At 39.1% G+C, this 26,577-nt stretch overlaps 1 protein-coding gene across 3 annotated transcripts in view; it reads right to left on the bottom strand.

Moving 5' to 3' along the window:
• LOC134527647 (xylulose kinase-like) overlaps positions 1 to 26,577 on the bottom strand; it is an 81,553-nt gene that overhangs the window by 8,882 nt on the left and 46,094 nt on the right. For all 3 annotated transcript variants that reach the window (XM_063360511.1, XM_063360512.1, XM_063360513.1), the window contains exon 9: positions 3,437 to 3,552. In XM_063360511.1, the coding sequence (XP_063216581.1) occupies positions 3,437 to 3,552 (116 nt within the window). The remainder of the gene's footprint in view (positions 1 to 3,436; positions 3,553 to 26,577) is intronic.

Here is a 26,577-nt window from a genome sequence, read left to right as displayed (position 1 = left end):
TCATTTTTGTATGGATTCGTTGTCTGCTTTGTTTGATCAGGGCAGAATTGAAACCTAATGGGTTCAGATTAGACCCGGTACGTTGCAAAGATTTTTTCAAAGAAAACTTTGATCTAATAGTTGAACTAAAACAATTGCAGACGTAACTTAAAGCACATAAACATGAATTCTGAACAAATCATATGTATCATCAAACACCACAAGAGAAAATGTGATTGTACCTTTATTTGTAAGGAAATATATTATAATAAAACATAACTTGTAAATTAAAGGATGTTTTGCTTTATGTACACAGTTCACAAAATTTAGCACATAAATTGTGACAAATGTATTCCAATTCTGGAAATCAACATGCCTCAAGAGACAGCTGCTGGAAACAGTCTCTCTCATTGACGTCCGAAACATATGCCTGTACCATACCACTGACGGGCACTAAGTACATAGTGTGTTTATGTTGTTAAACGTGCCGCCCGACTTCCATATTTAAAACATAATCTTCAGATTTTAAGTGCTATATTTTATGAACTGTGGTACCTAACGTAAGAAATTCTTTAATTAAGAGTTATGAATTATTACAAAATATTTCCTCCTAAATAAAGGAGCAACCACAGTTTTTCTCTTGTGGTGTTTGATGACAACAGCATTCACATATATTTGCTTTAAGTTATATTTGCCGTTGTTTGACAAAGGGGGATAGGGTAGTACAACAAAGCAACCTTTTATGTTACGTTCGACATGCAGATTAATAATCAACCTTTTAAAATACATTATTCCTCTGCATCACAAAAATTATATGGCAAATAAGGATGCTACGCAAAATTATTTCCATAAAATAATTTTACTTCAGCGACAAAATCTGCAGTGTTTGTAGAACTGTTCAATTAGACATCATACAGATGCTTGGCGTTTCAACATAAAAAGTTGTTATTTTTTTCAAAAAATGACCAATTCAGCGTATACCAGTCTTGAGCAGTACCTTAGACCATATGTCATCATTATGTTTTGAACTTATTTCTATGTGATGAAGCTGCAACAAAAGTTTGTCGGTCAAATTCAGACCCACCCTAGTGGAAACTGTCCTTAAACGAAAAATTTTTGTCTCTATAAATTTTAATGAAAGTGCTAGAACCTAAAAAAATTAGACTACAGTACACCATGAAAAGTTTGGTTCAAAGCAAAACTATTGTTTCATCACATTGGAGATAAATGTGCATGTAACAGATGCTAAGCACAGTTTGGGGCCTTAAACAACACTCAAATTGCTTTAAAATGCTGTGAAACAAAATGTCTCTCTTTCAGTAGAGCTGTGCCAATATTTTGTTAAATTGGCATTTCTGCCAATTCACAATACACTTATTAATTTTCAGCCGATATTACTAAAAAATGGAAGTGTCTGCCAAACCTAAAAATTCACGAGTACCCTTTTCACTTTTCTTAGTACTACATATATACTTTGAACTCACATAATTTCTTAGCTATGAATGCCAGCCGTTTATATCAAACTTAAACATTCTGTGTGTAAATAACATTCTTGAATTTAACATTGTAAATAAATATATCACCATTACTGTAAAGTTAAATATAAATAAAAACTTGATATATTTAGAGCTTGGCTACCACTGCAAACAATGGAAAATACCAACTGCTGGAACTCCAAAGAAATGTTAATAATATTGCGATGGAGACATTTTTTAACTAACTTACATCAAGTATGAGGCATCACATAATGCAAATTACCTTTACTGTTTCCCTTACAGTGACCACGTGAAACACATTTCTGTATTAATGTTTGGTACTATTAATTTTCGCCGCCGCACGTATTAATTTGGTATTGAAATTGCTGTTCTTGAATTGTAAACAAGTACTAAGTGTAGTTATCTTGCACATTTTAAATTCTCTTTTAAACTTTGTATTTCATGAATCAATAAAGTTCATAGTTACCTATCATTAAATTATCTTATTTTATATAATTATATATTAAACAATTAAATTTTCCAGCTTCCATTTGTAAATTCATGTTTCATTAAGCAAACAATGAGTTAGTTGCCAACAAACACGTGAAAAACAATCTGAAAATAAGAGTTAAAAAATGAGAGGTTTTTTTCAATTTATAAACCGAAAACTGAGATTGTTTGTTTTGACTAGACCGAACGAACACAAATATGCAGTTGTGGATATCAGTTTTAGAGAAGTTAATGCAAATAAATAAGAAATTTCTGTACAACAGATATTATGTCTTTTTGCTGGAAAGTACTTGTGAGTACTTGTTTACTGTTTACTAGTGTTCTATCCGAGACTTTTTAGCACATTTGGAATTTTTTATGGCACTAAAAGACAAATTGAAAAATTAAGAATTTTTCTTAATAAACATCTAGGAATTCTTAATTGGTGTTAGTTTAGTTAAATTTTTTCTATAATTGTGTTGGATTCTTTATTGTATAATGTTTAATGACAGCGAGCTTTAGGCAAGCACTCCTCGTTTTTGTAATTAAATTACTGCTGGTTTAAAAAAGAAATCCCATTCAGTTCATCTTAGGTTATCTTTACTTTTAATAAATTTCTTTTACTCAAACTAAAAAAACATGTGCATGCTTTTCTACAAATACGGTAGAACCTCATTAAACCAGATCAACTGGGGCCGGGGCCGATCCGAGTTAAATCACATCCACTTTAGCATTAGAAGCTCGTTTGACGATGTTTTGGCTTGGCTCTAGGAATTATCTATGTTTGCTACTGCTTCTGCGTGGGTCATAACCACAGCTGGTTCATTAACACTGGCTGAATCCTCTTCATTATCATTTTCTGTAACACTTCAAGATGCAATAATTACTTCCCCCGTGATCGCTACCTTCGTCTTTGTCAATTTGCAACCTATTGTCAGTGTTTTCTTCATTAACATCGGAACAGCTACAGATATTTAAAAATTTCTATAAAATTTTTTTCCACACATGTGTTTTTTATTCTACTTCAATCTTGTTTTCTGGCAAGTCAAACACACTAGGCCAGAACTTTTTTCGTGACTTTATCAAAATTTCTCTTACAACCTGGTCCCAAGCTTCCATGATCATATAAATAATAGTCTTCATTTACTAACAACATAATATTTTTCCAAAACTGGTTGGGATACCTGAACGTCTGGGTTAAAGAGATCCGGGTTAATGAGGCTCTACTGTAAGACATTTAGGGTTATTTAGTAAATTTATACAAATTTTAAACCAAAATTTTTTTTCAGCCTGTACAGTTCAGAACTGGTGAATTGGCAACAGTTTAATCAGCATATTTTCTTGTGGCATAAATAACAGGAATGGAATGCTTTGTTAACATAGGGTGTGAGTCAAGGCAAATTATTAGTTTAATTAAAGGAAAAGTTACAAGGGGAATTTTGTTCTACTGTATTGAAGTTAATGTAAAAAAAAAAAAGTTTATTAACACTTACCCATGTTTCCAAAGTTTCCACGTGGGGTATTTTCCAGCAGTTCATCGAAAATTGTCCACAATCCATCGGCAAATTTATCTCTAATTCGTTCCCGTGTCTTTGAACCATTCTTGAAGCTGTAATTAAAAACATAAGCAGTTAACTTTACGGGAAACATTACTGGATATTGTTACTCAAAACTTCAGATATTTCCCAAAATATTTTTAATTACTATGTAATATAATCAATACTGCTTTAAACAAAGAATAAATTCACTGTGCAATGCAATAAAAATGTGGCAAATCAAGAAAGAGTACAAAAAAGGTTATTATAGCTTTCAATGTTCTGAACATTTAAAAACTGCAAGAACACCCATGAACAAATACCAAAAATCAAAAATAAATTATAATTTGGTTTATTTTTGATAGTCATGTTCTCTCTGCAGTTTGGTTTTTGTTCACAACCAAAATTATTATTTTTTTCCTTGTGTTCACAGTCTTTAAGGCAGCGAGGTCATTAGAGACAGTGAGTAACAAACAACTGCACAGAAGAAGGACATTGAAAAGGACATGGCTAAGGACCAGGAAAATTAGCATCTTATGCTAGTGATTGTTAATTTACAATTAGATGCTGTTTATTGATGAGTTACAAAATAAATGTTTTTTTAACTAATTTTATAAATAATAGCTTTTTTCAACTAAATAATTTTAAAATTCATTTGTAAAATTGTCTTTATAAAATTCCAAATAACTGCTACGTATTTATTGACAGCTTTCAAATGTGTTGTACAAGATGTATCTTCTCGCACTTAGAAAAACCCATTATTGCAGACTTTCAGTGACCTGACTCACTTTATTTTTGTACTTTGCAGTTTGTCTGTAACACATGCACATTTATATGTAATTAATTATTTTAATTTATGTATGTCACGTAAGACTTATCAGCACATCAGTTAAGGGCTCCGCCTACCTGGGCACACACACGGTGTGCAGAGCTTCAGGAAAAACAAAGCGATTTCAAAACTACTCGAGATATCCGAGTGGGGTCTGCTTACGAAAAGCATTTAAGAGTTTGCTGAGGCCCGAAAAGTACTTTTAATTTTGGATCAAGTTTTTAAACTGTATTTCTAGAAGAGTTAAAATGGCCAAAACCCATGTTTTCATAGTAATTTTTAGGCGTAAAACAACCAGTACAGATTCTTGAAAGCACTTAAGGGACTTATTACACCTTTATCTTCATTTCTCGACCATATAATGTTACGGTCACCGCTAAAATTTCACAGTTATCCTGTGATGACGAGAAGACTGCGCGTCAATTTAGAGCCTTACGCTTAGAGGCGATACCGCGCTAGAAATACCATAGAGCGTCGCGCTTATCATCCCGTCTAACTAACACACATACACCCCTGATGAGGCGGGCCCCTTAATACACACATACAACACATCCATAATCTTTAATGTAGATATTCTCATATCGCAGGCAGAAGTTGTATGGTTGGCTAATATGATGAAAACCAAACAGGCTTGCATTTTGCTTTACTGTAAATGTGAAGTTGACAACAGCTGTTCTACAGATACTTGGCGTTTCCTCAAAATGTTACACTTGACATATGTGGTGATTGAATGGTAATTGTTCTCTACACCAGCATGATTTGTAATATTGCCATGTCTCTGTGATGCAGTTCCAGGTATCCAAAATATCTTCAAAATATAAGCACCACTTGATGAATCCAGTTAATTAGGGTATTATTCTACAAATTAAACATGCAACTTAATGTTTGTTAGCATACTGCACTAACTATTTTTTTTTAAAGTAAAATAAGCATTAATTATTTTTTATGGGTTTTAATCTAGAAAGGCATGATAAAAAGATTTTTTTTTCATCACAAATCTGAACTGGAAGGTTATCTGTAGGTTTTTGTATATGTGAATATTTATATTACAAACATTTAGAATGTAAAATTAGTTTCGAATAAGTAGCATTAAAAATTTCACAATATTAGATGCTTTGCTTATTTACAAAAAATATACTAATTTTTCCAGCCCCTAGCCATGGTTCATTTAGGGAACCATACCAGCATTTATCAGGTGTGATTTTGAGAAACCATGGAAAACCAAAGTCAGGATGGCTGAATCCAGATTCAAACCCAGGCGTTCCGGCTTGCAAGTTCAGTGTGCCACCGTTGTGCCACCTCACTCCATGCAACATTGTCATAAATGAATTGTTTCTAGTAGGTCTCTCTGCCAATACTAGATTTTTTTATACAAAGCAAATATAAAACCGCATGTTTAAATTATTTGAAAAGTCAAATCGAATTACAAATATTTTTCTCAGCATGACTGTGTTACACTTATTTTATAAAATACTGGAATGAAGAGCGAAAAAAAAATTTCTAAGGTTAGTAATGTTTGTACTCATCATAAAATTTGATGACCACATAGTAGTCAAAAATATGAAGGTGCAAAATGTGTCGCTTTTAAGTTAAAATGTTTGCACCAAACATCAATACTATCAACTGACACTGTGGAAAAAAATTTTGACATTTGAGACTTTGAAATATTTTCTTTTAAAAGTTTGCTGTGTTACAAATTTATGACGTACCATTGTCCTTTTATTACAATATGGTGTCGCTTTCCAGGGATTTAAAACAATAAAAGCATTGAATTAATTTATTGTGGCAGTGTAATTAAGTAAAATAATTGTACTTTAGTAAAATTGCATAGCGAGAAATCATAAACAAGAGGTATCACTGTAAAAAGCTTGTAAAATACAATCACGCGGTTTAATGCTCGCTGTACATGTCAAATATGTTTCAAGTTTCAAGTTTCAAGTTACTGTTGACTCTCGTCCCGTTCAGTGAAAGAACTAAACTTTTAAGTTGAGTAGAGACGAAGCTAATCACTAAACTCGACTTGACTTCAGTTTTCGAGTCTTGGCCCATCTCTATAAGTTTTGTTAAATTTCAGATTAATTTCATTTAATTTTAAGTTGCATTTAGTCATTTATGGCATATTTTTTATGTGTAAACATTTCTGCTCTCGGTATACAGCATGCAGTAAGAGATGTATCGTGAATGGAACGGAAATTGAATGAACGGAAATGTGTGACAGCGATGCTGCCATTTACGGAAGTCTCAGAAATCTCAAAAAGATGGCAGACCAGTGTGATTCATCCATGTATGTATATGTGTGTGTGTGTGTGTGTATGTAAGTAAGTGTGTATGTAAGTAAGTGTGTATGTAAGTAAGTAAGTAAGTAAGTAAGTAAGTAAGTAAGTAAGTATGTATGTACGTAAGTATGTATGTAAGGATGTCAGTAAGTAAGTAAGTAAGTAAGTAAGTAAGTAAGTAAGTAAGTAAGTAAGTAAGTAAGTAAGTAAGTAAGTAAGTAAGTATGTATGTATGTATGTATGTATGTATCTATATACAGGGTGTATCAAAATTCATGTTACAACGCTTGAGGGTAGAAAGCTCTTATTATTTGCAAACATTTTTGTCAATAAACATGTTGCCGGAAACACGTAATTAAGCCCCTGTAGCCCCAGAAAGAGTCAGCGTAGGCAACCCGTTGTAGAGTGTTATGTTGTGAATGTGCGGGCGTTCGAGTAGAGAAATAACCTTTTTAATCGTGGCACAGATTTTAATTTCACTCTGAAATCAATCACAGCTTAGGCTTTGTTTCACAACATTGAAATTGTTGCATACGTTTTAACAACGTGACAGCCTAAAGCAAAGGCTCAAAAACACGCCCACCTTGAGCGACACACAGGTGGCAACGACGAATCATGTTTTCATGGATATGCTGGAGCATGTGTGGAGTCGACCTTATGATTTTGAACGCTTCAATGATTCGCTGTGTAAGCTCATCTACCCTTTCTACTGGCGTAGCATAGATAAGCCCTTTTACGTAACCCCACAGAAAGAAATCTAACAGGGTTAGGTCCGGTGACCTTGGCGGCCATGCGACAGGGCCCGCTCGTCCAATCCATCGGTTTGGAAATGTTTGGTTTAAATACTCTCGCACTTGCAGGGAAAAATGAGGTGGTGCCCCGTCATGTTGGTACCACATCACATGTCGGACATGCAATGGAACCTCTTCAAGAAGACCTGGTAGTTCGTTCTGAAGGAAGTGGAGGTATCTGGCGCCGGTAAGCCGTGGCGGAAGAAAAAAAGGCCCGATGAGTACGCCGTCAACAATACCGGCCCACACATTAACTGAAAAACGTTCCTGGCGAGCTGTAACACACGTTGCATGCGGATTGACATCATTCCAAACATGACTGTTATGCGAATTGAGAATAGCGTCTTGAGTGAACTTGGCTTCATCGCTGAATAAAACCGCTAACTCGGGGTTCCTCAATACTCTTCGAATGTACCAACGAGAAAAGGTCATGCGAAGAGGATATTTCGCCGGACCCATGTGTTGCACTTTTTGAAGGTGGTACGGGTACAAGAGTTGCTCATGAAGAACTCGCCAAACAGCCATTATGTCAGCGTCCATATCGGAACCTTCTGCCCTTGTGCTTGTATCCGGACTCTCCTCAAATCTCTGAAGTACAACTTCTTCAAAACTGGGAGTACGAACCCTGCGTGGAGCACCAGCATTTGGTCTTGTGACGGCACATGTACCAGTATCACGAATTCGCTGAGTAAGTCTTGCAAACATGGTGTGAGCTGGAATCCTACGACCCGGATATCGTTCTTCGTACAGACGGGCGGCTCGTCCATTTTGTCTAGCTTCCCCGTAAAAAAGAAGCATATCCGTGTATTCACTAAACGTGTACTCCATTGAGCTCCACTGAAACGTCGCCCTTTTCAGAACCACAGCGAAAGAAATGACACCACGAGTTTGCTTGTACGACAGAACAGTCAACGACAGACCACCAGTGATATCAAAACACACTGCGACACTGCAATGTCACGCTGCGCAGTGCTATGGTATGGCACGAACGGAAGAAAAGAGGTGAGGGCGCCACCAACGGAAGTAAAAAGGGGCGGGGGTCAAAATTTGACATCGTACAGTCCTCTCGAGCGCTGCCCGGCGTCGTAAACACGTAATTCACCACAGCATCGTCAGCCTCGCACAAAGCCCAATGGGTTGCCTACGCTGACTCTTTCTGGGGATACAAGGGCTTAACTACGCGTTTCCGGCAACATGTTTACTGGCAAAAATGGTTGCAAATAATAAGAGCTTTCTACCCTCAATCGTTGTAACATGAATTTTGATACATCCTGTATATAGCTTTGGTGAACATCAAAGAACATAGGAACATAGGTACATAGGTACATAGGTACATAGGTACATAGGTACTAAAAAATAAAACTTTATAATAGTAGAACTACCCTTTGATAATTTATTTTATAATTTATAGTCATAAAAAGAAATAATGTCAACTTAAAAAAATATGCTTTACAATTTTGACAATACTTAGTTAACACCAATTGAAATATAGAGACAGCGCAGCATTCGTCATACTGTAGAGACACAAGAAATTGTTTGCCTACATATATACAATGCCATGATAAATATAAAAAAATTAGTGATGAAATTTTTGCTGTTAAATTTTAAATGTTTAATCAGCTCAATAAGATTTAAGGTTTGTTTGAAAGAAGTATTTACGTACTGATTTCAGTCGTTAAGCAAAAACAAATACACACACATATACTTATTGTTATGATGTCTGTTTCAAAATGTTTAATGTTAATATTTTATTTTTAAGAATACTATGTTAAATTTTGTGTCTGAGATTTGTAATAGAAGTAGTTTCGCAACACAAGAACACTAACATTTTTTAAGTCTTTTTCGCTTTTATTGAAGCAGTTTCATTACCCTGTTTTATCGCATAATTGTCGCATCGCATAATTGTCGCACCAATATTTTAGGGCTCCAAAGTTTGGATAAAAAAAACCTCTTGCATAAATGTCGCATGATTTTTTTGGTCCTACTATTAGATTCCGAGCGCTTTGTGTTGGTATTTTTTTTATTTATTTTATTTTATTTTATTTATTTATTTATTTAATATTGTAACATGCCCACCAACAGCCGAGGGCTTTAGCGGTGGGCACAACACATATAAACAAGGACAACATATAAACAATACAAACAAAATACAAACAAACAAGTAAAGTTAAAATAAGTAAAACTATTAAAAATAAACATCAAAATATAAAATGCATAAAAAGAAATACAAAACATAGACATTACATTATAATGAAATTACTAATTGCAGGCTTATGTAAAAATTAATTAAAAAAAAAAAAATATATATATATTATTACCTAGCTACACTTTCACAGATTAAGATGATCAATTTTATTGAAATTAGAAATGAGTCGAAAAATTATATCATTCTTTTTATGGTATGTACATAAGGTAGAAGTTAAACGGCTGTTAAATTGGGGAATTCTAATGCCAGTATTATCAAGAATGGACTTACAATTTAATTTTGAACAGTAACAGTTTTTAATAAATACATAATCAAGATAGATACGGCGTTCAGAAAGAGAATCCATAGTAATCTGAGAGAAGTTTTTAAGTTTAATTATTTTATCAAATTTATTCTGAATGGATTCTAATTTATTGCTATCGGAAGGATTAATTGAATTCCAAATAACTGAACAATATTCTAACTTAGATCTAACAAGTGATAAATAAAGACAAAGAAGAGAGTCACTGTTTGTAGCATAGAACGTAATATATTTGATTAATGCTAATGTTCTATTTGAACTAGTAACTAAGAAATTTACATGCAAGTGAAAATATAATTTTGAGTCAAGTAGTATACCTAAATCTTTTATAGAAGAAGTGATTGGGATTATTTTATTGTTAAGAACATAATCATATTTTACAGGATGATATTTCCTAGAGAAGGAGATAATTTTTGTTTTACTTGTGTTAAGAGTTACTAAATTTAATAAGCACCATTTATTAATTTCATGTATATCAATTTCAAGTAACAAGCAGTCATTGATAGAGTTAATACTTCTGGAAATTTTAAAATCATCGGCAAACAATACACCACTCGAATGTTTAGGTACAAATGTAATATCATCAATGAAAATATTGAAAAGTAATGGAGAGAGAGTGCCACCCTGCGGGACCCCAGATGGAACATTAAAATATGAAGAATAACTGTTGTTGATGGAAACAAAAAAACATCTATTATGAAGGTAGTCGGAAAACCAGGTTACAAAATTGCCACATAAACCAAATTTAGCAAGTTTACTGAGTAAAATATCATGATTAACAGTGTCGAATGCCTTCGCAAGGTCAAAGTAGCAGGCATCTACCTGACCCCTATTCGTTACCTCATAATAAATAGGATTCAGAAAGGACACAAGGTTGGTTGCTGTGGTCATACCAGTTCTAAAACCATGTTGTAAAGGAGATAGTCGGTTTTTAATTGGGAAATTTAAGAATTTAAAGATATTTTTTTCAAATATTTTAGAAAAACCATTAAGGATGGAAATAGGACGGTAGTTAGATACCTTTAATTTAGAACCGCTTTTGAGAATGGGAATTACCCTTGCTATTTTCCATTTGGTGGGGAACGTTTGACTTTTCAAACTTACGTTAAATAAATGTTTAAGAAGTGGTATTAATACGTATGAACAGCCTTTAAGAACAAAGTTAGGTATTCCATCAGGACCGCATGACATAGAAGATTTTAGGGATTTAATACCCCAAAGCACAAGACTATCAGAAATAACGGGGACCAAAATGGTATCATTGTATGTAATGTAAACAATGTATTTTAAAGTAGAAATCTAATATTTATTCAGACATTACCACTTACTTATTTAATTAACGGACATACGAAGTTGTCTGGTGTGTAAATTTTCTTTTAAAGACGATTTTAAACGTTCTAACCTTTATCTGTTTGTCTGCGAACTTTACACTTGCATACTTGTGCAACAGCATTATTTAGCGCTGACATTCATGCATAATTTTTTTTTTTGATCTGCAATCACAGTCAAAGAGAATTATCTTTCCTATTCCTAACAATATAATAAGGAAGTAGTTTCACTTCTGTCGCACGTGCACTACATGCACACACTTTTTTTTTGGGGGGGGGGGGGGGTATTTATAATTTATAGCAATTGATTTACCATAAAATCTTGTCCCAACCAATATTATAACTACCAGTTTGGTCATTTAAATTGTACTTCTAAACCCATGGAAAAAATGTACAATAATAGCCAAAGCCAATGGGTGCCCATTTGGCCTGGAGTTCCCACCAACCAAAACTTACATAGAATATCATTACACTGTGATTCTAAAAATTATATACTCAGGCCACACGTTTGTGACAATCATTACTTTAGACTAAGTGATTTAAGGTGAAATAATTTTAGTCCAAAATGAGTTATAGGCAAATATCATTACACTAAATGACAGTTCTGGAGTAGCTTAAGGCCGTTTATGCAGGCTAGTAGGGGGAGCACGCCGGTTCTGGGACAGTGTCAACAAAGCGACAGGTGCACCTGCACCTGTCGTGCACCTGTCCGACAGGTGCAGGTGTGACAGGTGTTTTTTTGACAGGTGTTTTTCTGACAGGTGCATGTGTGACAGGTGTTTTTCTGACAGGTGTTTTCCTGACAGGTGCTTGTCTGGGTTGGTGACGTCACGTGGAGGGTGGTTCGGTGTATTGATCGTGAGCCAACTTCGGTAGGATCGATATATCTCGTCATCTAACTTCGGGCGTGTTCGTTGCGGAGGGGGGATGGAGGGTGAGGGTGTGTGTGTGTATGTTTCTAAATGAGGGAGCTAGGTAGCGCTAGTGTCGCGCGCCGGAATTATTTTTTACAAGTATAAAAATGTGAGGGGTGGCGACGGTTGGATTCGAACCTTCGTTTCTGGATCGTTAGTCCGTCATGCTAACCACAGGACCACGAGACCATATAGGAGAAAATAATTTCAGATGTTGTATATATTTTTTTATAGTGCTAGTCAGCAAATTTAAAAACGGGCGGCCGCCATGTTTATTTTTTTATAGTGTTAAGCGGTAAATTTAAACGAGGCGCATCGGCTGCTATGCGGCCGCCATGTTTATTTTTTTACAGTGCTAGTCGGCCAATTTAAACGGCGGGAAATTAAAAAAAAAATATATGTATAGTGTCGGCTGCTAGTCGGGCGCCATGTTTTATATTTTTTTTATATTGCTAAGCGGGAAATTTAAAAAAAACGGGCCGGCCGCCATGTTTATTTCAACATTGAAAAAAAAAAATAATAATTTCGACTGCTAGGAAGTAACCAGAACAGCCAACCTTAGAAAAAAAAAATTAAATAATATTATATATATATGTATGACAATCGATTGCTGAAAGTCGCCATCTTGTAGTACAGCATACCAGGCCGCCGTCTTGTAGCATAGCACACCAGGCCGCCATCATCTTGTAGCACAGCATACCAGGCCGCCATCTTTTTTTTCTTCCCCATTTATAGTAATTGTTTTTGTTTTTTGCATTTCTCTCAAGTTTGAATATAAAAGAAAGTATTATTTCGTCAGCCACTACTCTATGACTATAGTAGTAGTAGTAGTAGTAGTAGATGCCAAATTTTGAAGAAACAAAACACACACTGAAGTGTAGCCATGTTTTCTTATAGTACTAGACCAGTATAGTTATAGTATTCTTAATTTGGTGTGTAGCATGTCTGTCTATAATAATAATAAATAAAAAAATTATAGGCATTACTTATGCTTATAGCGTGACGATAAAAAAAATTATACTTTACGTATTTCAGCGAATTAAAACTAGGATGGGGGGTGTGGTGTGTAGTAGGTGAAAAATATTATAGTATGTATGGCGCCACCGGTTGCCGGCTCAAGATTGGGATTGACTAATCGATTGTGAGCCAACTTCGATAGGATCGATAAAAAAAAAGTATGCTTATTACGTAACTTGTCATTTAAAAGAAAAGGTATTGTGCATTTATAGGCAATATATATTTAAAAAAAAAAAATTAAAATATATGTTTTCCCAAGGGGTGTTGGAGCCGCGCAGACGACGACGATGGCGCGTACTCCCAACGACCCTTTCGTTCGTCCCCCCCTGTGTAATTTGTTTATTTAAATAATGACTCGGACAGCCAGGTGTCCGCATAGGGGACGCCGCTCGCAGAGGGGTGCCGGCTGCAACCGAAGACCGCTTCGAACCCTTCCTCCCCCATTGTCAATTTTTTTATTTAAATAATGACTCATACACTGGCAGCTGTCCGCTCGCAGAGGGGTGGCGGCCGCTGCAGCCGAAGAGAACTGTATACAAATGTAATTTCTTCCAAAGTTAAAATATAAATTTTTGTTTCCCCAACACTTAAAAAAAATATTACGTCTATCTGGTGTGTTAGTTACCTGTACCTGCCATTTGATTAATACCAGGTAAAAGTAACTTGTAATAATAATAATATTTTGCCATAGTCTCGTTTACGTAAATGTTTCTGTTCAACTATAATGTATGTATGTATGTATGTATGTATGTATGTATATATTATTTTTTCACACAGCAGTTTTTTTTTTACGAGTAGCGCATTGCTACAAAAATTATATTAAATAGTACGTTTATTTTTCCAAACAAAAACAGAGTTTTAAACATTAACAGCAGTCTACCATGACCGCATAGTTCTTTACACGTATTACCAATTTTCTGCATACTAAGTTACCAGCCACAAGTAACACATAATGGGTATTGAAATAATGTAGTCAACACAACGATATTACTTAGTTTAAAAAAAAATGTTATTTTTTACCCCCTCCCCTACCCCGCTGGGCGTCCATTGCCATCAGTTTGGCCACGACTTCGCCGCTAGGCAGAGCCGGCACCTTCTGCTTTGTAGCGGGTAGCCGGACCCCTCTTTTTTCGTCGGCTGTTAGCGGCCGACCCCAGGGACATGTCCCAGAGGGGCCCGCCACCAACAGCAGCGGCGAAGTCTTGGCCGGCGGTGTTGGAGGAGGAGGGGGAGACGACGGCCCTTCCAGCAGGTCTTCTGCGAAGAAGGCCGCCGCAATGTCGGCTGGTACACTGGTCCCCACACCCTCCTCCACCTCTTCCTCGAAGAAAGAGGCCGCCAACGCTGATGGTATCCTTTCCATTTGTCTTGGGGTTGGGGAGATCTGTAGAACGTCACACAATTTCAGGCATCCTATCAAGAGGACGATTTATATAAATTTAAAAAAAAAACAGGGGAATATTTTATTTTTACATTTAATCAGGATAGATTGAATATACTTTGAGAGGCAACTTGAAACAAACTTTTATTTTTATGTTAAATCAGGATAGATTGCATATACTTTGAGAGGCAACTTGAAACAAACTTTTATTTTTACGTTAAATCAGGATAGATTGCATTTATTTTGAGAGGCAACCCTAATACATTGCAATGTAATATGCATAGTAATTACGATATCAATTTTACAGGAAGCGATACGATCGGAAAAATGCTTGGTTTTGAACCTAAAATTTACGTGGCAGGTCGAATGCATGAGTCAACACAACCGGTCAATATTTTCCCTGTATCGGTCATACGTATAGATACAAATATCGTGGGCTCCAGCTATTTAAACGGACAACCTAGCTTCAGCATACACGAGTTTTACCCCAGCGTCCCGCCTGGTTATAAGGTCATCGAAGTACCTAAATCTGTCATATACGTTCCGGTGATCGTTAAACGAATACATGAGTTGTCTGTGAGGATAGTCGACCAAAACGGGAAGCTCATCGATTTTAGAGGCGAAGAAATAACGTTACGTCTGCATTTAAAAAAAATATGGGAGTGAATTACTTTGGCATTCATAAAGGCTCCGGCGGTTTCGAAGGCAGACCCAGTAGACAGCGAGACGCCAAGCGGTCAACACGTAAAAATATACGCTTTCTCAAGAAACTAGGATTCAAAGTATTCCAAAATGGATTCCAGCATTCTCCAAGTCGACCAGCCAATTCAATTTGAAAATGATATCACGAAAACGGAAATACATAGCTACCGGCCATTATGATTTAAATTCCGAGATACGTATCGCAATCCAGAATTCTGATATTTATTGTCTGCCTTGCAAAAGCCTGTTAAGAATCCGCGGAAAATTCGTCAAACCGGATGGCCAAGCCGCTACATACGCAAAAATTGTCAGAAATGGAATTTTACACATGTTTAACAGAATTGCGTACGAGGTAAATAATTTACAGATAGATGAATGTCGCGACGTTGGATTAGTCACTACGATTAAAAACTATCTTTCGCTAACGCCCAGTGAAAAAGCCGTTTCCAAGATGGCCGGCTGGGGCTTGACTGAAGATTATAGTGTACCCATTAATGCAAACGGCGATTTTGAAATATGCGTGCCTTTGAGTAGTCTCATGGGATTTTTCGAAGATTATAAACACGTTTTAGTTAACGTTCGACAAGAATTAGTGTTACTTGTTTCAAACTCTCAGAACAACGCGGTGTTAGACACGGCAGCGCAACCGTTGCCTGTGACACTAACACTCACGAGCATCGATTGGCTAATGCCTCATGTAACCGTTTCTACCGCACAGAGGATTCGTTTGCTTAAAATGGTTGAAAAAGGAAAAAACATAGACATTGCTTTCCGATCCTGGAGCCTCGAAACGTATCCGGCCCTGCCGCAATCTCTCTCGGTACATTGGTCCGTGAAAACATCATTTAATACGGAAAAGCCTAGATATATAATAGTCGCATTTCAAACGGGTAGGCAAAACAACGTCGCCGGTGATAAATCAAAGTTTGATCATGTTGACATTAAGAATGTGAAAGTTTTTTTGAATTTGGAATCCTATCCGTACACAAACCTGGATAGTAATTTTCCTAATGATAGCTATCTGCTGGTGTATAACATGTACGCGGAATTTCAAGACTCATATTACGGTCGTCAATCATCACCACTTCTCGATCCGGAGAAATTTAAAGATATGGCTCCTCTCTTTGAGTTTGATGTGTCTAAACAGAACGATAAGATGATTGGAGGAGTCGTGGATTGTAGAATAGAAATTACCACAACGAGAAATATTCCCGTCTGCACTCAAGCATTCGCACTAATTCTGCACAATCGATTGGTTTCGTATAACCCGAGAGACAAATCTATTAAAATTCTAATGTAATGTAAGTGATAACGCAGTCTTCCCTGGGACGTCATGCTGTATGCCAACCTCCAGGGATGCTACTCTCAGCACAGTTTTGTCTTAAAAGAGATAAGCCTGGCTAATGACGAAGGGGAGATAATTACGAGAACATTTCAGCCGCCATACTCGTGGAAGTACCTCCACAGAAATTACCAGAGAACAAATTCTTGGTTAACTAGACATTTCCACGGCATCCATTGGGATGACGGTCTGTTTCCGTATACTTCGTTGCAAAACATCCTGTCAGGACACATCAGCGGAACCGTAATGGTGGCAGGCGTAGAGCAAAAAAGGTGGCTTGCAAAGTTGTGTAAAAAACATGTTAATATTCAGGATGCTCAGACCGAGCTCGGATGTCCGTCACTGAAAGAACTGAATAAAATGTATACGCAAGATAATAGCCGTGCACGGCCCATTACGTCACGACATAACGCCGCGCTGCTTAGGGCTTGGGCGTTGGAGAATTGCCAAGCGACGCCAGACCCTGCTTGCTTCCCCCCCCGATACAATAAATTGAAAGCGTCGCTCGTGGGGAGGGGGAGCCCGGTGGGGTGGGCACCCTCGGTGTTATAGCGTCGCTCGTAGGGATGGGGGAGCCCGGTGGGGTGGCCACCCTCGGTGCTATAAATGTAACGCGTCGTTCGTAGGGGAGCCTAGTCACCCTCCAAGCCACTCTTCGTACAAATGCAGTTTAATCCGGAAACGCTGTATCGGGATGTGTTGCTCGGCTGCGGTCGCGTGAACTTCGAGACGGCGGACGGTCGGCAGTGGTTGCACGTGTGCACAGCGTTGGGACACCTGGTTCGCGAGGACGCAGACAAGGAAGTGATAGAGCAGCCTTGCACTCAGCAAAACTGCAGCGTAATACTCCTACGGCCGGACACACACCTCCCATGCTCTCCGGAAACTCTGCTCGTCGAGGCCGCAGATGAGGTGGTGCAGGTGTGGCCCGGCCAGGAGCAAGGTTTTGTTGAGTTCGAGGTGCTTCGTCCCAACGGCACGGTGGTTGCCTGGAGTGAATCGTGTGATTCGTTCATACACGCAACATTCCTCGACGGGGGCAACCACTCGTGGAGTGTGATGTGCAACCCGGACATCTGCGACCTGCACACCCCGGACGGCTCCGACGACGAGGAGGAGGAGGACGGCCGCCGTCGCGGCTAGACATCTGCCGCAAGCCGCCAGCCGCCAGCTGCCACCCGCCAGCTGCCACCCGCCCGTCTTCGCCAGTAACAGCTCCGGTGAGTGACGTCCGCTATGTTCCCACTCATCTGGGGCCGAGACCCCATCAAGACCAAGAGGGAAAAGTCTAGACACATCCGCGGGCTGTATCCCGCAGGCTTAAGACTAGCTTCCGGTGAACATCTGGACGTTCCCATGCCGCTGTTCGAGGATGTTCGTTATTTAGATACGAACCCAGAACAATTGTCAGATGATGGTTTTAGTGATAATCAAAGTGACCGAAACTTCTATGACATTCCTATTTCTTTGGCTTCACGCCGATGGCGAGAAAAAGCGAAGAAACACAGAATAGCGGATCCTAGGTTAACTCACACTTTACCGCAGCTAATGTACGACTGTCAAGAAACTAGATATCTTTACGTGCATTCTAGCCCGCACTGTGTCGAATACCGTGTTAGATATTACGACATTGAGAAGGATTGTGAACGTCTGCCTGTATACTTTGAATCGTGTCGCGATAATATCCATTATCACATGTGTTGGGATAAATCATTCCCATATACTACCATGAGACTGTTAACATCGTTTCACTGTGAAGATAAGAACTGTTACGTGCACTTATGCCATCCGCTGGCTAAACATCCAACAACCGTTGATGAACTCAGGACCTCTAGAGTTAAAAATGATGAAACTTTCATAGAGCGCTGTACCGGAACCGATCATTGTCGGAAGAAAACGTACGATGTTTTGTTGGGAGACGATGACGACCTGAACACACCGTGTGTAGGACACCTATGTCCTATTTACCGTGCAAAAGTAATAAAAGAGTCAAACTTTTCAGTGTCTAAATCATTACCTCTTGCGCCATATGTCCGATTCAAGCTATCGACGAAACGTAAACTTTTCTAAAAAAATTAAATAAATAAACAAACCATGAACTGTTGTGAGTCAGCGTGTTGTAACACCCTCTGTGAATACATTGCAAGTTTATTTATGGAAGCCATACGTATAATTGCTAAAAGACAAACAGAGTCTCAGCTCAGTGTGGAGTATAAGTAATTTTGGACTCTGATTAAAGATATAATATTTTTTTAATTAATACGTTGTTTTGTGAAAAAACGTTTCAATGTAATTTTATTGTTGTAATTTAAAACTCTTATAAAACTGTTCATAATAGACCACACTTATGTGTGTTTTAAATTAATACAAATAATTGATATGAAGAGGTTTTTTCACAAAACGACGTATTAAATTAAAAAATATATATTATGACTCTTTAATCAGAGTCCAAAATTACATATAAAACTTTTCATATTATACCACACTTATGTGTGTTTTAAATTACAACAAATAATTGATATGAAGAGGTTATTTCCACAAAAACCACGTATTAAATTAATAAAGCACAAGTCATAAAACTTACAGTTTGTTATACATTTCTATGAGTACAGTACGTAGGGCTATTTTGGCATTGCTTAGGTCTCTTTCGTGCTGGTTCTGCTGAACGTTGTGATCACCATCTTGACTGACGGGTCCCAGATGGCTGAGGTCTCGGGTTCGAGTCTTGCGCGGTGCATACGTTGCGGGCGCTCTCCGCTGACATTTCTTGCGCGCTGGTTTCGCAGGCTCGATGATAGCTGATGCACAGTCGGGTGAATGCAGTTCTGGCATTTGCAAGGCGTGATTGTAGACTTCGTCGACACTGCAAGGCAATGGCGTGTCTTTTCGCATGTAATTAACTGCACAACGTCCGTACGAATTGCACTGATTAACTTCCAGGGGTAAATCGTTAGTGTCGGGGTTTATAATCTGAACAGTGTGAAAGTGACCGTCACAACTCTCCACATAGTTCTTCAGGATGCCATTATTCCAGATTGAGTACTTCACCATTGATAAACCACGAGACAGGTTTTCATAATGGTTACCCGGATTAAACGACATGTTTACTCGACCGAGGCTCACTCCACACTGAGCTGAGACTCTGTTTGTCTTTTAGCAATTATACGTATGGCTTCCATAAATAAACTTGCAATGTATTCACAGAGGGTGTTACAACACGCTGACTCACAACAGTTCATGGTTTGTTTATTTATTTAATTTTTTTAGAAAAGTTTACGTTTCGTCGATAGCTTGAATCGGACATATGGCGCAAGAGGTAATGATTTAGACACTGAAAAGTTTGACTCTTTTATTACTTTTGCACGGTAAATAGGACATAGGTGTCCTACACACGGTGTGTTCAGGTCGTCATCGTCTCCCAACAAAACATCGTACGTTTTCTTCCGACAATGATCGGTTCCGGTACAGCGCTCTATGAAAGTTTCATCATTTTTAACTCTAGAGGTCCTGAGTTCATCAACGGTTGTTGGATGTTTAGCCAGCGGATGGCATAAGTGCACGTAACAGTTCTTATCTTCACAGTGAAACGATGTTAACAGTCTCATGGTAGTATATGGGAATGATTTATCCCAACACATGCGATAATGGATATTATCGCGACACGATTAAAAGTATACAGGCAGACGTTCACAATCCTTCTCAATGTCGTAATATCTAACACGGTATTCGACACAGTGCGGGCTAGAATGCACGTAAAGATATCTAGTTTCTTGACAGTCGTACATTAGCTGCGGTAAAGTGTGAGTTAACCTAGGATCCGCTATTCTGTGTTTCTTCGCTTTTTCTCGCCATCGGCGTGAAGCCAAAGAAATAGGAATGTCATAGAAGTTTCGGTCACTTTGATTATCACTAAAACCATCATCTGACAATTGTTCTGGGTTCGTATCTAAATAACGAACATCCTCGAACAGCGGCATGGGAACGTCCAGATGTTCACCGGAAGCTAGTCTTAAGCCTGCGGGATACAGCCCGCGGATGTGTCTAGACTTTTCCCTCTTGGCCTTGATGGGGTCTCGGCCCCAGATGGGTGGGAACATGGCGGACGTCACTCACCGGAGCTGTTACTGGCGAAGACGGGCGGGTGGCAGCTGGCGGGTGGCAGCTGGCGGCTGGCGGCTTGCGGCAGATGTCTAGCCGCGACGGCGGCCGTCCTCCTCCTCCTCGTCGTCGGAGCCGTTCGGGGTGTGCAGGTCGCAGATGTCCGGGTTGCACGGCACACTCCACGAGTGGTTGCCCCCGTCGAGGAATGTTGCGTGTATGAACGAATCACACGATTCACTCCAGGCAACCACCGTGCCGTTGGGACGAAGCACCTCGAACTCAACAAAACCTTGCTCCTGGCCGGGCCACACCTGCACCACCTCATCTGCGGCCTCGACGAGCAGAGTTTCCGGAGAGCATGGGAGGTGTGTGTCCGGCCGTAGGAGTCTTACGCTGCAGTTTTGCTGAGTGCAAGGCAGCTCTATCACTTCCTTGTCTGCGTCCTCGCGAACCAGGTGTCCCAACGCTGTGCACACGTGCAACCACTGCCGACCGTCCGCCGTCTCGAAGTTCACGCGACCGCAGCCGAGCAACACATCCCGATACAGCGTTTCCGGATTAAACTGCATTTGTACGAAGAGTGGCTTGGAGGGTGACTAGGCTCCCCTACGAACGACGCGTTACATTTATAGCACCGAGGGTGGCCACCCCACCGGGCTCCCCCATCCCTACGAGCGACGCTATAACACCGAGGGTGCCCACCCCACCGGGCTCCCCCTCCCCACGAGCGACGCTTTCAATTTATTGTATCGGGGGGGGAAGCAAGCAGGGTCTGGCGTCGCTTGGCAATTCTCCAACGCCCAAGCCCTAAGCAGCGCGGCGTTATGTCGTGACGTAACGGGCCGTGCACGGCTATTATCTTGCGTATACATTTTATTCAGTTCTTTCAGTGACGGACATCCGAGCTCGGTCTGAGCATCCTGAATATTAACATGTTTTTTACACAACTTTGCAAGCCACCTTTTTTGCTCTACGCCTGCCACCATTACGGTTCCGCTGATGTGTCCTGACAGGATGTTTTGCAACGAAGTATACGGAAACAGACCGTCATCCCAATGGATGCCGTGGAAATGTCTAGTTAACCAAGAATTTGTTCTCTGGTAATTTCTGTGGAGGTACTTCCACGAGTATGGCGGCTGAAATGTTCTCGTAATTATCTCCCCTTCGTCATTAGCCAGGCTTATCTCTTTTAAGACAAAACTGTGCTGAGAGTAGCATCCCTGGAGGTTGGCATACAGCATGACGTCCCAGGGAAGACTGCGTTATCACTTACATTACATTAGAATTTTAATAGATTTGTCTCTCGGGTTATACGAAACCAATCGATTGTGCAGAATTAGTGCGAATGCTTGAGTGCAGACGGGAATATTTCTCGTTGTGGTAATTTCTATTCTACAATCCACGACTCCTCCAATCATCTTATCGTTCTGTTTAGACACATCAAACTCAAAGAGAGGAGCCATATCTTTAAATTTCTCCGGATCGAGAAGTGGTGATGATTGACGACCGTAATATGAGTCTTGAAATTCCGCGTACATGTTATACACCAGCAGATAGCTATCATTAGGAAAATTACTATCCAGGTTTGTGTACGGATAGGATTCCAAATTCAAAAAAACTTTCACATTCTTAATGTCAACATGATCAAACTTTGATTTATCACCGGCGACGTTGTTTTGCCTACCCGTTTGAAATGCGACTATTATATATCTAGGCTTTTCCGTATTAAATGATGTTTTCACGGACCAATGTACCGATTGAGATTGCGGCAGGGCCGGATACGTTTCGAGGCTCCAGGATCGGAAAGCAATGTCTATGTTTTTTCCTTTTTCAACCATTTTAAGCAAACGAATCCTCTGTGCGGTAGAAACGGTTACATGAGGCATTAGCCAATCGATGCTCGTGAGTGTTAGTGTCACAGGCAACGGTTGCGCTGCCGTGTCTAACACCGCGTTGTTCTGAGAGTTTGAAACAAGTAACACTAATTCTTGTCGAACGTTAACTAAAACGTGTTTATAATCTTCGAAAAATCCCATGAGACTACTCAAAAGCACGCATATTTCAAAATCGCCGTTTGCATTAATGGGTACACTATAATCTTCAGTCAAGCCCCAGCCGGCCATCTTGGAAACGGCTTTTTCACTGGGCGTTAGCGAAAGATAGTTTTTAATCGTAGTGACTAATCCAACGTCGCGACATTCATCTATCTGTAAATTATTTACCTCGTACGCAATTCTGTTAAACATGTGTAAAATTCCATTTCTGACAATTTTTGCGTATGTAGCGGCCTGGCCATCCGGTTTGACGAATTTTCCGCGGATTCTTAACAGGCTTTTGCAAGGCAGACAATAAATATCAGAATTCTGGATTGCGATACGTATCTCGGAATTTAAATCATAAGGACCCAAAATGAATGGCCGGTAGCTATGTATTTCCGTTTTCGTGATATCATTTTCAAATTGAATTGGCTGGTCGACTTGGAGAATGCTGGAATCCATTTTGGAATACTTTGAATCCTAGTTTCTTGAGAAAGCGTATATTTTTACGTGTTGACCGCTTGGCGTCTCGCTGACTACTGGGTCTGCCTTCGAAACCGCCGGAGCCTTTATGAATGCCAAAGTAATTCACTCCCATATTTTTTTTAAATGCAGACGTAACGTTATTTCTTCGCCTCTAAAATCGATGAGCTTCCCGTTTTGGTCGACTATCCTCACAGACAACTCATGTATTCGTTTAACGATCACCGGAACGTATATGACAGATTTAGGTACTTCGATGACCTTATAACCAGGCGGGACGCTGGGGTAAAACTCGTGTATGCTGAAGCTAGGTTGTCCGTTTAAATAGCTGGAGCCCACGATATTTGTATCTATACGTATGACCGATACAGGGAAAATATTGACCGGTTGTGTTGACTCATGCATTCGACCTGCCACGTAAATTTTAGGTTCAAAACCAAGCATTTTTTCGATCGTATCGCTTTCTGTAAAATTGATATCGTAATTACTATGCATATTACATTGCAATGTATTAGGGTTGCCTCTCAAAATAAATGCAATCTATCCTGATTTAACGTAAAAATAAAAGTTTGTTTCAAGTTGCCTCTCAAAGTATATGCAATCTATCCTGATTTAACGTAAAAATAAAAGTTTGTTTCAAGTTGCCTCTCAAAGTATATTCAATCTATCCTGATTAAATGTAAAAATAAAATATTCCCCTGTTTTTTTTTAAATTTATATAAATCGTCCTCTTGATAGGATGCCTGAAATTTGTGTGACGTTCTACAGATCTCCCCAACCCCAAGACAAATGGAAAGGATACCATCAGCGTTGGCGGCCTCTTTCTTCGAGGAAGAGGTGGAGGAGGGTGTGGGGACCAGTATACCAGCCGACATTGCGGCGGCCTTCTTCGCAGAAGACCTGCTGGAAGGGCCGTCGTCTCCCCCTCCTCCTCCAACACCGCCGGCCAAGACTTCGCCGCTGCTGTTGGTGGCGGGCCCCTCTGGGACATGTCCCTGGGGTTGGCCGCTAACAGCCGACAAAAAAAGAGGGGTCCGGCTACCTGCTACAAAGCAGAAGGTGCCGGCTCTGCCTAGCGGCGAAGTCGTGGCCAAACTGATGGCAATGGACGCCCAGCGGGGTAGGGGAGGGGGTAAAAAATAAAATTTTTTTTTAAACTAAGTAATATCGTTGTTTTGACTACATTATTTCAATACCCATTATGTGTTACTTGTGGCTGGTAACTTAGTATGCAGAAAATTGGTAATACACTAGAGTCCCGTTATAGCGAGGTGTCACGGTTCCGGGTTTGATCCTGGCTATAACCGTGTCCTCGCTATAACCGAATTGGACAAATTTTGGCCCCCAAAAAATAAAAATTAACCGAAAATAGCATAAAAATTGTGTTTAAACCTGTATAATTGGAAAATAACAGGTTATATTAACGAAATCTTAATTTCTGTGAGTAGATGTGTGAATTCTCTTTAAAACGATACCCCATAAGTACGGATGCGATCACCGATTGCGTCAAATTAACCAGAATACCCTACCACGCCACGTAAGTATAGCATCTCAGCCCGCGGCCGACGCAGCATTGTGCTGCTATCTATTGTCGACGCGGGCTGTCTGCTGGCGGCGATGTTGGTTCGGGTTGTTGCTAACAGGTGGTGCTAGCGTAGCGCGACGATTTAATTCCTTACAAAAAAAAGCAGGAGTGCGGCAACGCACGTACGCCTCAAAGGAAATACTCCCTGGAAAACTATACTTTTTTCATTTTAAGAAACTTGTCAACTTTTTTAGAATATAAATTTGGGATTAAACTCAAATCACCACCACTCCTTTCCCGGACAGATACCCCAACAACTGACCAAAACAAAAGTTACAAGAAAACTGTCCTAGCGATTCGGAAATAAATACGGTAGTGCCTACTAGAGGTGTAAAAGTAACGAAAAAATGTGTACCCGTATGTATTCATTACTATAACAATTAGTACTAGTTACTATCGTTACGTTACTCGTTACTTCTGATACCGCATAAAATGCTATGTTACGTTGCAGCAACGAATCCAGTCGTATTGCGTACGCGTACAGTATGACATCGCGTAAATAATAAATAAAATATAAACAATTAACAATATTTGATAAATAATATTTTTTGTTAACAAAGAAGTAATTAAATCTCACTGGAACGGCTTTTTAATATTATCTCTTTTAAGATAACAACCAAAAAAACGTGAAAATACGCGATTATAAAAACAAAAACATACATATTTCTAATTTGTAAAAAAATACTTGCTTACGTTGTTTCTGTTCCAATCTCAAACTTTGTCTACACACACAATACCTTTAATAAACAGTAAAAAAAACTTGGACGACGAATTTCCAAATTATACTTTACTTAATAAACAAACCTCGTTCTTTGTAACGTAAAATCATCTAATATGCGCGCGCATGCGTAAAACATACGAAAATTGCGAGTAACGAGATGCAGCCGTGTGTAACGTTTCGTTACTCGGTACTAGATGGCGCACCCGTTACTCAGTTACTCAGTACCGAATGCATACTGTTTGCTACAGCTCTAGTGCCGACGGAAGTTTAATAAAAGAAAGAAAGGACGGGTTTCTATTTTTAAAGCCACGCACTTAGGTGGCGACTGCAAGGCTGAAGAATGTGACAGGCGTCAACGGCAAGATGTCTATCGGCGAACGAGAGGGGTGGAGATAAAGCAGACATAACAAAAGCGCGCTTCAAGCGATCACGCCGTAAATTCCTCAAAAATACGTCGTTATAGCCGTGTTCTCGCTATTACCGTGCTCGCTATAACGAGATTCTACTGTACGTGTAAAGAACTATGCGGTCATGGTAGACTGCTGTTAATGTTTAAAACTCTGTTTTTGTTTGGAAAAATAAACGTACTATTTAATATAATTTTTGTAGCAATGCGCTACTCGTAAAAAAAAAAACTGCTGTGTGAAAAAATAATATATACATACATACATACATACATACATACATACATACATACATTATAGTTGAAAAGAAACATTTACGTAAACGAGACTATGGCAAAATATTATTATTATTACAAGTTACTTTTACCTGGTATTAATCAAATGGCAGGTACAGGTAACTAACACACCAGATAGACGTAATATTCTTTTTAAGTGTTGGGGAAAAAAAAAATTATATTTTAACTTTGGAAGAAATTACATTTGTATACAGTTCTCTTCGGCTGCAGCGGCCGCCACCCCTCTGCGAGCGGACAGCTGCCAGTGTATGAGTCATTATTTAAATAAAAAAATTGACAATGGGGGAGGAAGGGTTCGAAGCGGTCTTCGGTTGCAGCCGGCACCCCTCTGCGAGCGGCGTCCCCTATGCGGACACCTGGCTGTCCGAGTCATTATTTAAATAAAA

Source organism: Bacillus rossius, chromosome 1 (genome assembly GCF_032445375.1).
Source record: "Bacillus rossius redtenbacheri isolate Brsri chromosome 1, Brsri_v3, whole genome shotgun sequence".
NCBI classification, from domain to species: Eukaryota; Metazoa; Arthropoda; class Insecta; order Phasmatodea; family Bacillidae; genus Bacillus; species Bacillus rossius.
The sequence above is the reverse complement of the archived record's forward strand: the minus strand, read 5'-3'. Positions and strand labels throughout refer to the sequence as shown.